The sequence below is a fragment of the Aquila chrysaetos genome, chromosome 4 (genome assembly GCF_900496995.4).
Source record: "Aquila chrysaetos chrysaetos chromosome 4, bAquChr1.4, whole genome shotgun sequence".
Taxonomy (NCBI): domain Eukaryota; kingdom Metazoa; phylum Chordata; class Aves; order Accipitriformes; family Accipitridae; genus Aquila; species Aquila chrysaetos.
This window is the reverse complement of record NC_044007.1, coordinates 36,952,473-36,968,020: the sequence shown is the minus strand read 5'-3', so window position 1 is coordinate 36,968,020 and position 15,548 is coordinate 36,952,473. Positions and strand designations below refer to the sequence as shown.

General features: G+C 48.8%; 2 protein-coding genes across 3 annotated transcripts in view; both read right to left on the bottom strand.

The window, feature by feature from the left end:
- Positions 1–4,749, bottom strand: part of SLCO5A1 (solute carrier organic anion transporter family member 5A1) — an 82,577-nt gene extending 77,828 nt beyond the window's left edge. The window contains exon 1 of the mRNA XM_030011751.1: positions 3,484–4,749. Coding sequence (XP_029867611.1) covers positions 3,484–4,444 — 961 coding nt within the window. The 5' untranslated portion in view covers positions 4,445–4,749. The remainder of the gene's footprint in view (positions 1–3,483) is intronic.
- A 21-nt stretch (positions 4,750–4,770) lies between these two features.
- Positions 4,771–7,092, bottom strand: LOC115340311. 2 transcript variants are annotated; one of them, XM_030011750.1, is made up of 2 exons: positions 6,781–7,092; positions 4,771–6,234 (listed from the first exon to the last, which is right to left on the bottom strand). In XM_030011750.1, the coding sequence occupies exons 1-2, from the start codon at positions 6,818–6,820 to the stop codon at positions 5,756–5,758; spliced, it is 519 nt and encodes a 172-aa protein (XP_029867610.1). In that variant the 5' UTR covers positions 6,821–7,092; the 3' UTR covers positions 4,771–5,755. The 2 variants fall into 2 exon arrangements, 1 of the variants encoding a protein (XP_029867610.1); XR_003923013.1 differs by lacking the exon at positions 6,781–7,092 and having other exon boundaries at positions 4,798–4,875; positions 5,681–6,460.
- Positions 7,093–15,548: the final 8,456 nt, after the last annotated feature.

The following is a 15,548-nucleotide window of genomic DNA, read 5'->3' as shown; positions in this document are numbered from 1 at the left end:
AGAACCTGCACACATCGGGCAGCTGATGACAGCCATGCTACGGTACAGCTGAGCACAGAAGGGAGAGACTTTTGGAGAGGACAAAGACAGCTTAGTGATTGCCCAGTTTTTACAGAAAGTGTGTAACTTCCATTTTGGATTATCTGTGATTAAGGGAGCCAGTTCTTATATTTCCTAGGGTCCTGTTACAATCACAACTTGTTTCCAAGCCTGATGTCATACATTTTCTCACAGTTAGCATCAGGGCATCAAAGTACCACCAGCTTCAAGGGGCAGGAGGACCTGGAGGTGGCACTGCCTTCACAAGGAAGAAACATCCCGCAGAGGAGTGAGCTCGCACATTGCTATGCAGGCAGCCCAAATACACATCCCCGCTTGGCACCTCTGTCCTACTAAAAATGACATACCACCTTGTAAACTGGCACCACGCCACCTTGACAGATGGACTTAAGTGTAGGCAGCCAAGAGACTATGTATAAGCATCAAATATGTTTTTTGAGAGCAGGACTTCCAGCCAGGAATGTTAAAACAGCTGTCCACATTGAGCTTGCATGCCTACACTTAAGAGGATATGCTATTGCCACTCGAGCCCTGAGCTGGATTAACTTGGAAAATAAATAAAATAGCTTCCACAGCCACATAAGGTGAGTTTTTGCAGAATCAGGATTAGTGATACTTGGGGGGGGGGGGCTTTACTGACCTAATATTAGTGGGCACACTCGCGGGGTTGAAGAGCCCCTCAGTTCTGCAGCTCGGTGGAACTTTATCATGTGCATGCTTGTAAACAAATGTTTCTCATCTGAACGCTTTTATATTATGTTACCTTTCTTCGGAAGAAAAACATAGAATGCAATACCAGCATGATTACGAACAAACACGTTAGTGGTGACCTTCCACTTTGTGTTAATACTTTTTTTTTAAATTAACTGTCCTCATGTATCTGTGTGACTGGGATCTGTTTCACTGGGCTTTCTCCTCTTTTCAAAACTTCAACTCCCACGGCCTGCTCCAAGACTTCTTCTGAGCTCATGCCTACATGCATACACACATTTTACATTTTGACGTCATTTGCATAGCTTGCCCCAGTAATAAAGTCATACTGCCTTGAGAAACAGGCATTGCATAAGGCAAGATGTGTGGTGGCTGGCCTGCAGAGCCATGCCCTGGCCACCTCTATTCCATCCCCGCGCCCAGCTGGGCTGCCCGCTGCCCACAAATCCCTCTCCTTCTCAAGGACATGAAACATTCCAAACCACTGAGAAGCTCCAAAAGAACATGTTTGCTCACATCAACGTACCAAACAATGCTCTTTTTCTTTTCTTCCACGGAACTAAGCTTTCACTCCTGCCTGTCAAAAAGTCATTGGCCTAAGTCTAAAGCGAAGTAAATATTCAAACCTGAACAAGTTAAAAGTTTCCTCAGAATTTCACACTGTTTAAAAAAGATAATACCAAGATTTCCAATGGCAAGCAACATTCCTTTCAGTCCCAAGTAACTTAAAGACTGAAAGGTACATTTTACTCGATGTTTAAACATGCTTTGTGTTCATTTTAATTCTTCTCCCTGTGGACACAATCAGATCACACGCATAAATTTTTCATGTACACTGTAGCTGGGTACCTCATCTTTACTCTTCCGAATCACTACGTATGAACTTCAACTCCACGAGGGTACCCCCAGTATAGATCAAAGCTGCCTTCAGCACCTGGCATGTACAGGGTCACACAGAGTCTTCCAACGGCTGCTGGTGTCTTTTACCTTTGTTAACTTTAAGGCTGATCTTTGATGCAATTAAAAGTTACCTGAGTCATTTTATTACAACTTCCTGTACTAGAAGCGTTTCAGCGGTAGGCATCGTTTCTCCCGCAGAGTGAGGATTTCCGACCACTGACCTTGCTTCCCCCTTTGGTGAAGACTTCTTCCTCCTCTCACATCGTTCATCCCTTTTACCCTTCATTCCTCACCTACATACTTTCCATTTCATTTTTTCCCATGTTTTTGAGGACTGTATGAAATCATCTATTTGTGAAAGTTTCAGGTCCCCTCTCTGCTGCTCCGAACTACAATTACTAACCTCGGCAACAAGATGCTTTGCTTTTTCATACTGCCAATAAAGTTGATTCTAGGTTAATCTAAATTTCCATACCACTTAACATTTCTGAGAGAGGAGGAAGAGAGGAAAAACACTTTGTCAAATATTTCACCCGGCAGATTAGCAATGCTGTGAAAACAATAGAAAAAACACAGATAATACCTGTCCCTCCTTCCGAAAAGCAACAGTGCCTCAGGCTTTCTCGAGACACCGCACATAGACTATACATGGCTTTAAAATGGTTCAGGGAACAGTCAAATTGCTGAAGAACAGGTCAAAAGGAATAAAAATACTGATCCGTATCCCTGCTTTTGCTTAATAAACTAATTACACACACACACACATACACACCCCCCCGAGTGTATCCCTTTCATGCATGGCTATTTTACATGGAATGATTATCTCCACGGCTATCGTAAAGCTGAAGTAAATTGAACTGCAAATGGTAATGCTGAGCATCCAAAACCTCTTGGCAGCTCTTTCAGCCCCGTAAGTACCTCTTCTTATTTGAAAAGAATTTTAAGGAGTACCTAAGGTTCATTTCTTACAGAATCATGTAAGATACTAGTGTAAAGTCAGAGAACAGTCAAGCCTCTTATGCATTACATAAACTATCAAAAATGTATGGTGTTCAGTACCATGTTCAAACTCCAAAAAAGTTTAGTAACCAGTTACCTGAGAAACCCCTTTCTCCCATCGTAAGAACGACTATCAGGAAGACCTGTCTGTACCTGCCGAAACTGCCGGATCGGACTCTCATTTTGTTGCATCCCTTGAGCTCCTGCAACCGAGCTCTTAACCCTGAAGGTTTTACTTGCTGTTTCACCAACCGTTTTTTATCTGAGTTGCCAGATTCTTTATCAATGCCAGCCAAAATTCATTGCTAGTTAAATGAATGCTGGAAAAGTAAAACGAACCATGCCAAAACCTCTCAAACTGCTTATAAAACATTAATATTATAGATAGAGACTCTAGGCTAAAGGCATGCTGACCAAAATTCAGAAATACCTTGCTTCTGTATCAGTAAAAAGAAACTTGAAGGGGCACGGCAAACTTAAACCTTGCTTTCTGAAAAAGTCACCGGCTAAGGCCAAGTGCCGAAAAGCGTTAGAGAAGCCGACCTTCTGTGACGTCCCGTTCCCCGTGCAGGAGGGTGCGAGTACAGCCACTTTTACGCACACTACCTCAGCTTCACCAGTTACTGCTGTTCACCACTCCACAAAACATTTTAAAATAGGAAAGTGTGGCAATTTTACTTCAAAAGTTCACTTCAGAAGGAAAGCTTAGCACAAATGTTTTTCGGAAGGAACAGGGCAGAGGTACCTGTAACTGGTCCCTCAGAGAGATCTGGGGTTCAGCCTTCAAAGCACCCTGGTACTTTGATGCCTTACCTAGGTAAAGCGAGGCGTTTTCTTTCTTGACATTGTCATCTAGGTAGGTTGGTCCCAAGGTATAGATGGGTGTCGAGCCCATGCCAATGAGGATTTGGGCACAAATGAATAAAGCTACGTACAGAGAGTGGTCGTTTCCGCCGGAGTCCTTGACACAGGCCGGCGAGTCCCACTGCTCTTTGGCGGTGCCATTGCCAGTCACGCACAAGCCCTCGTTACTGACGGAGGAGTTCAATTCCTGGATCTGGTACGGCGGCGAGATGAAATGAGGTAAGGAGAAGAGCGCAGCCCCTAGGGCGATGAAAAACCCCCCTACAGCCAGCCAGAGCGGCCTCCGTCCGCGCCCCCCGAAGTAGCTGATGAAGACCACCACCACCAGGCTCCCGATGTCGAAGCAGCTGACCAGCAGCCCCGACTCGGAGCTCTTGAGGCTGTATCTCCGCTCGATGGTGGTGATGACGCTGCTCAGGTACCCGGAGACCATGAGGGACTGGATGAAGGTCAGGAAGCACATGCACACCAAGAAGAAGCGCGAGTCCGCCAGCACGGCCCGCAGGCACGCTCTGCCCGGGGGGCCCGCCAGCAGCAGCGGCGGGGGCGGCGGGGGGCCCGGGGACACCCCTCGGCCGGGCGCCGCCGCCGCCTGGCCGCGCTCTGTCCTCCGGGGGAAGCTCCCGCTGCCGCCGGCGGCGGGGGGCCGGCCAGCCCCGCCGGCGGCGGCGCCCCCGCCCCGGTCGTCCTCGGGAGCCGCTCCCGCGGCGGGGCTCGGCGGGGCGCCGCCGCCGCCGCCGCCCCCCCCGGCCGCCAGGGGGGAGCCGAGCGCGGCCCCGCGGCCCCGCGGCGCCGCCCCGCCGAGCGCGGGCAGGCTGCGGCACCGCGGCGCCTCCGCCCGGCCCCCCGCCGCCGCCGCCGGCCGCTCCGCCCCGGGGCGCCGCGGCGCCGGGGTCCCCGCCGAAGCCATGCTGGGTCCGGCCGCGGCCTCAGAGGAGCTCGGCCGGCTCCATCGCCGCCGTGCGTCGAGCGCGCTGAGGGGCCCGGCGGGAGCGCAGCATAGCAGGGAGGGGAGGAGGGAGGGGAGGGGGGTGGCCCTAGCCGCGGCCGCCGGCCGCCCCGCCGCACGTGTCAGCCAGAGTCCTTTGTGGCTCCATCCTCCCTCCGTCTCGCTCGAGGGGCCGCCCGCCCGCCGGGGCGCCCCCGCTGCCGGCGGCTCCTGCTCCCCGCCGCCGCATGCCCGCGGCGCCGCGCTCAGCAGCCGCCCGCCGGGGCCCCGCGGCCAGCCCGCCCGCCGCGGGGGAGCGCCGCCCGCCGCCGCCGCTCCGCCGCCCGCATCCTCCTCGCTCCGCGCCGCCGACGCCGGTGACAGAGCTCCGGGGGGGGGGGGGGGCTGCCGATCTGCGGGGCGGAGAGCAAGCACGGGAGGTCAGCGGCGCCGAGCCCCAGCGCCCCCCCCGCCCCTCCCCGCCGCCCCGGCCTCTGCCCACCCGACCCCGGGGTCTGCCTTGAGCTCCGAGAAGCGCCCGCCGCCCCCACGGGAGGCGGGGGGTCGCGGGAGCGCCCCGCGGGCCGCGACCTTGGGGACAGCACGTGGATTTACGTAAGAGCAGGGGCGGACATACACGTCCGCGGGCCTCGGCCGGAGCGCGACCCTTTTATTTGGCGCCGCATGCGACAGCCAAAGGTCGCCGTGCCAAGCCTTTTATTTTCCAGCCTAAAAATAAACACGCTGAAATAAATACTCCGCTACAACTCGGCGGCCCGGGGAGCGGCAGCGGGCGGCGGAGAGGGGAACAAAGCCGATGCCGGGGCAGCGGCGTCGGGCACCCCGGGAGCCGGCACCCCGGCGCCGACCTCGCCGCCCCAGCTCGCCCGGGCGCCCCCCGTGCCCGCGGAGACGCGGGACCGCCGAGCAACGAGTGGTGCCCAGCCCAGCCCTGCCTACCCCGGCAGCGAAACACACGTTTTGCCTCCTTTGTCCGCTTTTGTCTCCCCGCCGCCGCCTGCTCGGTGCGGCGGCGCGGAGGGGCGGGGGGAAGTAGCGGCAGCCCGGGCAACGGCGGCCCAGCGGCGGCTCTCCCCCCGCCCCCGGAGGGTGGGCAGCGGGCAGGGCGGGGGAGCCGGCGGGGCGCACCGGGCGCCCTCTTCCCGGCCGCCGCGGAGAAGAAAGACGGGGCGGAGGGGGGGGCGGGGTGCTACTCACCGTGCCTCCGGCGCGGGGGGGCGGCCGGCGGCCGAGCCGGGGAGCCAGCCGGGCCCAGCGCCCCCGCCCCGCCTGTCACCCAACGCCCGGTCCCCCTCGGCCGCCTCCGCCTCCCCGGGCGGCGCGGCCGAGCGCAGGCGCGCCCGCCGCCGCCTGCGGGCCGGGCGATGCCGCCCGGCACTCGCGTCCCCTCCGACCTCCCCTCGCCGCCGAGCCGGGAGCGGGTCCCGGGACCCCCGCGACCTGCAGCGGCAGGGCTGAGCGGCAGCCCGCGATAAACCGAGTTACATCCACTGGCGAGACTTTACGGAGCCCCCGCGGGAGAGTGAGCCCGGCGGCGGGGCAGGCTTTGCGAGGGGCTGGCCGGTGCCTTTGCTCTCCTCCGGAGCTGCCGAGTGCTGCAGCTTCCCGCCCGTCGCTGAGAAAGTCAGCGGAGCGATACGCGGGCACGCTTGTCAGCCGCAGGCGGCGTTTCGGATGCTCCGTGGTGTTGCATCGCCTTGTGTAAAAGGTCATGAAATGCTCGGAAGACGAGACCTCAACTGCAGCGTCTGCTGAAAAGGGAGAAGAAAGAACAAAGGGGTTTGTTGGTTTTTGGTTTGGCGGGGGGGGGGGGGGGGGGTGGGAAATAGAAAGCCAGGCCACCTGATGATCCATTTTGTCCAGGGTCTTGTCTACAAAGTAAACCATCTCCAAAAGCGGGAAATGCGCACAAAACCTGGGGAAAGTAGTTTGGAATTTACTCCTCACGCTTTCCTCTTAATCCCTTTTTCTCAGTTTGTGTAGTGTCGTGAATCGCACTGGTTTCTTCTCTCAAGTCGCCGTTTTTAAAGCCCTAGTACTAAGATAAGTCTAGATAGTCCTGCAAATGATTACATTTGTTGCAGTTTGATAGGGAGTGAACTGATGAGGTATTCCTCTTTTTGCCCTAAGTTTTACCATAAAATGATGCCAAGGAATACACCAAAGAACTATAATATCCTACACATTTCTGAATAGCTAGTGCTTTTCTGGCAGGATAGAGGATTTACCTTTGATTTGTTTCCCTTCCTTTAAAAAAGAAAGTGTTTAAGACTGACTCACCGCATTTGTTTACTTACTTAGAATCTTGATCAATAAGATAGTTTCATAGGACAGCATTTTCAAATTTTATCACGCTTGTGCTTGATACCTCTTTGTGCTTGCGTAGCACTCAAACAGCTTAAACTCAACACAGCCAGGACAATACATTTTTTCCATAGGGTTTTTTTCCCTAGGTGTTCCTCTTCCACTGTCAGCCCCTCAGGGCCACAGCTTCCTTCGTGCCGGCTCTGGCACTCGGCTCAGCCCTCGGTAAGCTGATTCAGCTTGCTGAGGCGGCAGGAAACCAATCCAAGGAAAAGAAACATTTTTTGCTGGTTTGATGAGCTGGATCACTTCACCAAGGATGGGAGCACAAGAACTTGCTTGCAAAAAAACAGGGGAGGTCCATGGGGAAAGAGGAAGAGAGGATAGCCCCTTTCAACAAGGACGAGCTCTTAATTTATCTCAGTCGTCTCGTTGAGCCATCCCTGAGAACACATGTATAATTCAGCCGGTAGGCATTAAACTTCGGTAGCTCCCTTGCACTTGAACTAGTATATGGTGATGAACCAATAACTGCAGTCTGTAAGCTTTACAGATCATGTATTTATACATCAGTTTTGGGATCTTGTTCTATGACCAGGATTCCTAGCCATTATTGTATAAAACCAACAATAATTTTCATGAGATCACAGAATAACAGTAGATATCACAAAAGTATTCTCCAATCCCATGGCAAAATACAAGGGTGTAGCATTCCCAGCCTTCACAGCAGTTGCAAACCATACAGCCTGCAAACAGATACAATTTCAATTCTTTCTAGAGTGGCAAACCTATTGTCCTGGTTTCGACTGGGATAGAGTTAATTTTCTTTCTAGTAGCTGGTACAGTGTTATATTTTGGATTCAGTATGAGAAGAATGTTGATAACACACTGATGTTTTCAGTTGTTGCTAAGCAGTGTTTATAGCGAGTCAAGGATTTTTCAGCTTCTCATGCCCAGCCAGCAAGAAGGCTGGAGGGGCACAAAAAGTTGGGAGGGAACACAGCCAGGACAGCTGATCCAAACTGGCCAAAGGAATATTCCATACCATATGATGTCATGCCCAGCATATAAACTGGAGGGAAAGCTGGCCGGAGGTGGGGAGGAATCGCTGCTCGGGAACTAACTGGGCATTGGTCAGCGAGCGATGAGCAATTGCATTGTGCATCACTTGTTTTGTATATTCCAATTCTTTTATTATTATTATTGTCATTTAATTATTATCATTATTATTTTCTTCCTTTCTGTCCTATTAAACTGTTCTTATCTCAACCCATGAGTTTTACTTTTTTTTCCCGATTTCTCCCCCATCCCACTGGGTGGGGGGAGGAAGTGAGTGAGCAGCTGCACAGTGCTTAGTTGCTGGCTGGGGTTAAACCACAACACCTATCCAGAGATAAAATTGTCCTGAGGACTAGGTGAAGATGTTTGTTTTAGGAAGTTACTACAGCTGACTACAGCTACCAAAATGCCTGACTTCCCTGCTTACTTTTGGCTCTGAATACTGAAATAACAGGTTAGCTGAGCAACAAGAATATTTGTAGCCTGCAGTGGGTATAAGCACCCGGTGCCAAGTGATGAACGGGAAATCAATATTACTCTCTTCACTTGACGGGTTAATTACAGAAGGTGCAATGACAGTATCCAAGTTCACAATAAAATATAAATGTATAAGACTTATTATGCAAACTTTCTGCTTTTAAGGTTTCACTGTAGTGAACTTAAAATACACGGTATCCCTCAAGCACAAAGCAATCAATTGGTGTTGCAGAATGGTCTGTTTATGGCCACAACTGCAAAAGAACACAGTTCCCATTTTGCTAGGTTAAGGACATGGGCTGACACCTTGCTTTTGATTTATCTGTATTAGTGGAAGACACTAAGTCAGGACTAGTGGGAGACAGGCCCTTCGTCTTAACAGTGCCTACCCAAGTTCCCAGCTGACAACCTCCTTCCATCCTGGGCTGCCCCCGCCGCGGTGGTGAGCGCTCGCCCAGCGCGCTCGGCTGCTGTTCTTTGAGGGACCCGACCTCTTGGCAGAGAGATGGTAACCATCAGCAGAGGGGAAGAGCTGTACCTTACCTCCGGCTGGCTTAGTCTCACAAGCTGTATCAGTTTCTGAGGAGAAGGTAACAGAGCTACAAAGGTGCCCTCTTTTTAAGGTCACACTTTAGTTGTGATGGATTTGGGGCTTTACATGTACTTGCTAGTCCAGGGAGCTGCTGACACCCAACAAGGTGCCTCAGCCTTGTCTATTCCAGGCCATGAAGACAGGGAAGAACTCAGCTGAAGGGTGGCATGAGTTGATGGCTCTGCTTTTCCTTCATTTTTTCACATTTCCAGCCAGGTTTTCCTCTCAACACTATGCCACAAATGCAATAAATCAACACGCTTGTCTTCCTTCCCCTGTTCCCTAACACTGCTGCCATTTTTGGGCAACATCTGCTTTTCATTCCCAGCCCAATATTAATAAAGCAATAAGCAAAACAGGATGTGCATTAGGAGGCTAATGGGCTTTAGGTCCTCCTGGAGCATAAGCATGGGGAAGCATAAAGCGAAAGGACAAGTAACTTCGTTCCTCAGGGACCCTCACCAAGCTAGTGTCCTAATGAACTCCCGAGGGCAGCTCACTGCTGGGAGGGAGCAGCTCGTTATTTTTATTTGAGATGTCAGAGAGACCGCTTGTAACAGAAGATCCTAAACTAAAGACCTCATTTAGTACAAGAAATGAGCTTAACCACACTCAGACACAGTTCAGATAAATCCACCTTAACGTTTGTCGGTCTCCAGAGAAGACCTAGCTACAGTTTCATGAATGAAATCAAGAAACCTTGAATGCGAGGGAAGTGCAAAGCAATAGGAGAATGGAAGAAAAGAGAAAGACAGTCTCAGAAATAATAGTTAAGCTTAGGGGTGACAGCTGTCAGCATTGAAACTGTACATATCAGAGAAGAAAGGGCTACATTTTCTCACTGAGGTCATTCTTCTACTTTATCGTTTGCCCTGTGCCATGCTCTCCCGTCCCGGGAGCACCCCTACCACCCGCAGCAGGGCCAGGGTGGTGGGAGGGATGGGTTCAGTTGGCCATCCAGTGTTCTTTGGGCACGGAAAGGTGGTGAGTCGGGCTTGTATCAGTGCAGGGGGCCCAGTCGGAAGCAGCAGGTGATAAGGCTACCTGCAAAGGGTAGCGCAGGAAAGGCTCTGACATGCCTTGCTCATCTCAGGGCTAAATCTGGCACCATGAGTATAAACAAGGGCTCCCCTTTGAGTGCGTAGTAGCAGGATAAAGCCCATGCCATCTATATGAGTCATAGTAATGATTCTGTAGGGCTTACTGTTTTGTTTTAGAAGATGCCAAGTCTCAGGAGATAAGTTGCAGTGAATCTACTTGGGATAATTTTAACAGTTGTGTTCAAAATTAGACCTTCTTTCTCAAGCAAAAGCCCAATGTTTAAGTGCATTTGTCTGAAAAAGCTAGTCGAGCTTCTTAAAAGTGGGACTGACTCTCGATTATTTATGTCTCTCTCCTATGCAATTACACACAGAAAAACTCTTGTTTTGAAAAACAGATTTGAGCGTAAAAAGTCTCAGTTGGTTTTAGACGTAAGGAGACAAAGTAAAATTAAAAAAAAAAAACTAGAAGAGAAAGCATAGAAGAAACAAGGAGAAACTGAAGCACATTTTCTTTTTCTACATACCATTAACCTCTGGAGATCATATTGATGAATGCTCCGTGACAAACTAGGAGGCAGGGGCTCTAATTCCCAACCCTGCAACAAGTCAGGCTGTGCTAGGAATTTGTCTGGTGGGGCAGAGGGAGGGAGGAGGGTGCAGGAAGCTGTCCGAGTCAGCACAGGACCTCCGTACGGGCAGTCTCTCCGGTCTGAGGACAACCGTGAGGGCTTCCTCCATCCCTGCACTGAGGAGCGGAGCAAGCCTTTTCCTCCACTCTGGAGCCAGGCTGGAGCCCCTCACTCAAGCGCCGCGGGGTGCCGAGGCTCTGGGCAGCTTTGAGCCACAGCGCATGCTGCAGCGCAGTGCTGTAAGTGCTGCACTCTAGCCCTAAGCAAGCAATATCTAAAGGCAGATAATCTAGCAGCTAATCATCAAAGATATCTTTTTTCCAAGTTATTTACAAGTGAGATATACCAGTTTATTAAACACCAGGATACTTTGTTAGGAATGTATACAGGGCTGTGGTAGCCTAGCGGCAGTAAAATGAGATACGGTCTATGCCTTGAATGCAAAGGCACATTTAGTGCCTATAATTGTTTCCTAAGATCTATACCTCTGGTTTTAAGCCTTTTTTTTTTCTACTGCCACAGCAGTATCAGGCATTAAGGAGACATGAGATACTCATATAGTCTACATGGGAGAGGAAGAAGGGAGCTGTACTGTGCCTTGTTATGACATTTCATTCTTTGTGTTCACATTTTTTCCCTGCAAGTCCCAGTTCCTCTACTACATCCTGCTTTTAAAATGGTGTAAGCATTCATCTGAAACTATGGAAGCATCATCTGAGCCCAGGACCAAAGCCATGAACAAATACTAAACCAGATTTCCCTCTCACTCTCATTCACAGAGATCTTGTTTCTCAGCATGTGCTGCTTTATTTCAATGTCACCTTTCAGCGGCCTTTTGGCAAGAATTCTGTATTCATGTATAAGCTAATGCATTTATATTTGGTTAATATATGCATTATGACCTTAACCATCCTTAAACATTATTCTCCTCTCTACACTTATATGCCTTTAAGTGTGCTAGTTTTAAATGTTAAGTGACAAAGTCAAAACACTTTGAAGTAACAGTTTGAATCTGTTTGAATTCTTTGCCCATATCCAAATTCAAAATTCTGTATTAAAATAGAACATTTGCTCATTGATTTTTCCCCCCACCTGATCATTAGTTTCTCTCAGAGGAAATGCACTGGTAAAATCACAAAATATCAGTGCCACAATAGAAGAAACATGGAAGAATGCCACCAAGTGAAAATATCCTCTCTGAAAGTCAGTACGCAGGATCATAAAAATGTCTGGGAACTCCTGGGTCATCAACCCCTGATCCCAGTTGCCATGACACGATAGGCTTTTAGTCTACTGTGGGCCACAGTGTGGCCTGACCACAAACATCACTAACTGCAAAATGTAGGGGGTTTAGTACAACACACCAAAAACCCCACAAAATCTATAATGCACCATTAAACACAGAGCAAGAAAAAAATCAATTTCCTTGCCAGCTTCTAAGTAAATCTACTGTGTGTGTAGAGGCAGACACCTTAAATGCATCTTTCTGGACCATGCCAGTGTCTGAATTCGTGCTCCAACGTGTCACCCTAGCCAGTCACCTCAGATGGGAGCCAGCAATGTGCCACCTGAAACCAGCACTTGTGCCTTCACACAAAGGGAAAGAGCATTTGTCCAGGGAAAGTGCATGTCATTCAGAACTAATACCTTTAAATAATTTCATGAGCAAATTTAATTACTGAGTAGCAATAAAGTAATTGAACATTGATGAATATAAAGGTAGCACAAAATAAGAGTAACACAAGAAGGAGTCATGAGAATAGACTCTAATGAAACACACTGCCATCTAAAATGTGATTTAATATAATCAGTTCAGTAAATCTGAGAATATTAAAAAAATTCTTCAATTGCCAGTACAGAAGCTAGCTTCCTCCTGTTTCAGTAGACCTGAAAAGGGAGAAAACTGCTGAAATGAGGAGAATTATACTCTGAGATAAGTCCATAAGACTTCTACTCCCTACCTCTGGAGTGGTAAAGCCATTTCAAAGCCCTGGGGCTACTGTACATCTCCAGCACTTAAACCAAATCTTCTACCTAGGATATGAAAACCAGAAAAGAATGTAGTGAGCTATTTACAATTACCTGGTCTGAAGCAATACAGTGTAAAAAGCAGAGATACAAAAAGGTAGCCAGGAAAGCAGCTTGTAAATATGCACCAATGTTCAAAACAGATTTAGGCCAGATATGAGAGCAGGGTTTTGTTGGTTTTTAGGAAGAATAATTTGCCCAGCAGGGCATATTTTACAGCCTTAGGGTCCCTATACAAATAAAACTTGCAGATCTCTTAGAGGAATGCATGCAAAATTATCCTGAAGTTATGTATTTATTATTATAAGGCTGAAAAAAGAACCAAAGGAAATGGTCTAAGAGGAACCATATGCTGAAACATTATTCATCTTTTATCTTTGAAAGCATGTTTTTAATGTGGGCACTCTGAAGGCTTATGTCAGCAAGCAGTAGCCTCTGCAGCTGCTGACCCAAGAAAGCTTTCAGGCATGGCAGTCATGGGGGCTTATATACGAAATCCAATGGTAAATTTCAACTATTGCAGCCTCCCACTCCATGTTAAAGACGACCCTACTGTTGCCCTGAGCCCTCTGTGGCCCAAATTCTCATCTGAGTTATAGGACAAAGCAATTCCCCTGGGTTCAGGAAAATACCATTGGGTTTCTCCTACCCATAGGACTGAGCTCAGCTGTCCAGCTGCCAGCGAAGATGAACAGTGAATTTAATCCAATATTCATTGGTTGGGCAGGGACTGGGGAAACTTGCTGCAGTGGAGCTGAAGCGAGAGGCAGCAGAGCAGAGATGCAGTGAGCATTGAGCTGGTGGGTCCTGCACACAGCGGGGTTGGTGTTTCTAGTGTTTCCAGAATGTCACCAGAGGCAGGTGGAAATACGTCAGGCTGGGAGGATGCCTTCTCAAAGGGGGAGAAGCAAGCCAGCACCATTTTTTCTCCAGTGATTTTCCTGCCCTCAATCTCCTACTGCAGGCTCTACTGCTGCCTCCAGATGTGATCTAGATATCTTGCTGCTGTCAAGAAGAGGAAGGTGACTGTTGCAGTGCTTCTTTAAATGATAATATTCTGTATCAGCTAAGTCACCAGCCTGTGCAGCTCTTCAGCTTGGGGTCACAGATACTTGTGAGATACTTATTGTCATGACATTTGGGCAAGGCCTATTCTCATTTTAGCTTTAGTTAGCAGTTTAAATTGTAGGAGGAAGATGGGGGATTTTCATTAGAAATACTGGATAGAACAGAGCAAGGCATTGCCAGAAGTGGAATTGCAAGAGGAACTGAGCGGGGAGGGAGGAGGCTCTATCTGCTCCCTTCCTCCACTCACCTCACCTGGAAACCGGGTCCTGACTTGGATAATAAGTAAGAAAGCATTTCTTTACCAAGAGGGTGGTCAAACACTGGAACAGGCTCTCTAGAGAGGTGGTTGATGCCCCAAGCCTGTCAGTGTTTAAGAGGCATTTGGACTATGCCCTTAATAATATACTTTAACTTTTGGTCAGCCCTGAAGTGGTCAGGCAGTTGGACTAGATGATCCTTGTAGGTCCCTTCCAACTAAACTATTCTGTTCTCTTCTATTCTATTCTGTTCTAGAAGTTATTTTGTCTGTTAGATCTGTTATCAATAATACAACTTGCAAAAAAGTTAGAGGTGGAGCAGTATGTGAAAGCTGTTGACCTAAGTGTGCCCCAGAGCATGAGCCAAAGCCAGGCACTATAGCCCTCATTTCACCCGGATGGTAATCTTTTCTTATTTAAAAAAATGTTTTGTATTAATTAACTTATTATTAGATGTCTGTGGGACCATTAAGACTTGGGTGTTGTGTAATGCTCAAGGGCATACTGTGGAGTGTGACCTCAAGGCTCTCATGGTAGGCTTGAAGTCATATACAGCATTGCTGAGACTGCTACTCTGATTGGCAGCAGGAGCAAACCTTGAATTTCTTATTTTCTTTACTATTCTTCAGAAACCCTTCTGGTCCACAGGGACAGAGCTTGTGTTTGTACAAGAAATGCTGTGATGCATTCACTTGCAACATACAACATTACCTGTGGTGAACGGAATTAAATTATTTTACATATAAAATGGCTATGTAAAATTAATCCTAAGTAGCTTTGAAAGGAAATCCTGCCTAGAATGATGCTCATGAAGCAGATTTTCACTCAGATGTTTTTAGTCTGTCATTGTTGTCCCTGCAGCTATTATTTTGCCTTGCGTGCCGTGACGCTGCTGGATCTGAAATGTCAGAAAATGGGCTTCCTATCCGTCACCTAAAGGAAGAGTTGCTCCCAGCATGAGGACAAGACAAAGTAAGTAAAGCTTCAAGGGCATTGTTAGCAGGCTTCTTTAAGTATTAAAAATCCTGTTTAGAAGTACAAATATTACTCAGTGTTGTGGTTTAACCCAGCAGGCAGCTAAACAACACACAGCCGCTCGCTCACTCCCCACTGCAGTGGGATGGGGGAGAGAATCGGAAAACAAAGTAAAATTCATGGGTTGAGATAAAGACAGTTTAATAGGACAGAAAAGGAAGGGAAAATAATAATAATAATTAGAATTAGAATTAGAATATACAAAACAAGTGATGCACAATGCAATTGCTCACCACCCGCCAACCGATGCCCAGCCAGTTCCCGAGCAGTGGCCCCCAGCCAGGTTTCCCCCTAGTTTATACACTAAGCATGACATCATATGGTCTGGAATACCCCTTTGGCAAGTTTGGATCAGCTGTCCTGACTGTGTCTCCTCCCAACTTCTTGTGCCCCCCCCACACCCCCAGCCTCCTTGCTAGCAAGGCAATATCAGAAGCTGAAGAGTCCTTGACTTAGTGTAAACACTGCCTAGCAACAACTGAAAACATCAGTGTGTTATCAACATTCTTCTCATCCTAAATCCAAAACACAGCACTATACCAGCTACTAGGAAGAAAATTAACTCCATCCCAG

Excerpts from the sequence above, each read along its gene's own strand:
- LOC115340311 (XM_030011750.1), bottom strand. The coding sequence starts at position 6,820 with ATGCTGTCCTATGAAACTATCTTATTGATCAAGATTCTAA. Across the intron at positions 6,235-6,780 it reads CTTATTGATCAAGATTCTAA|CAGACGCTGCAGTTGAGGTC; the intron begins GTAAGTAAACAA and ends CTCCCTTTTCAG.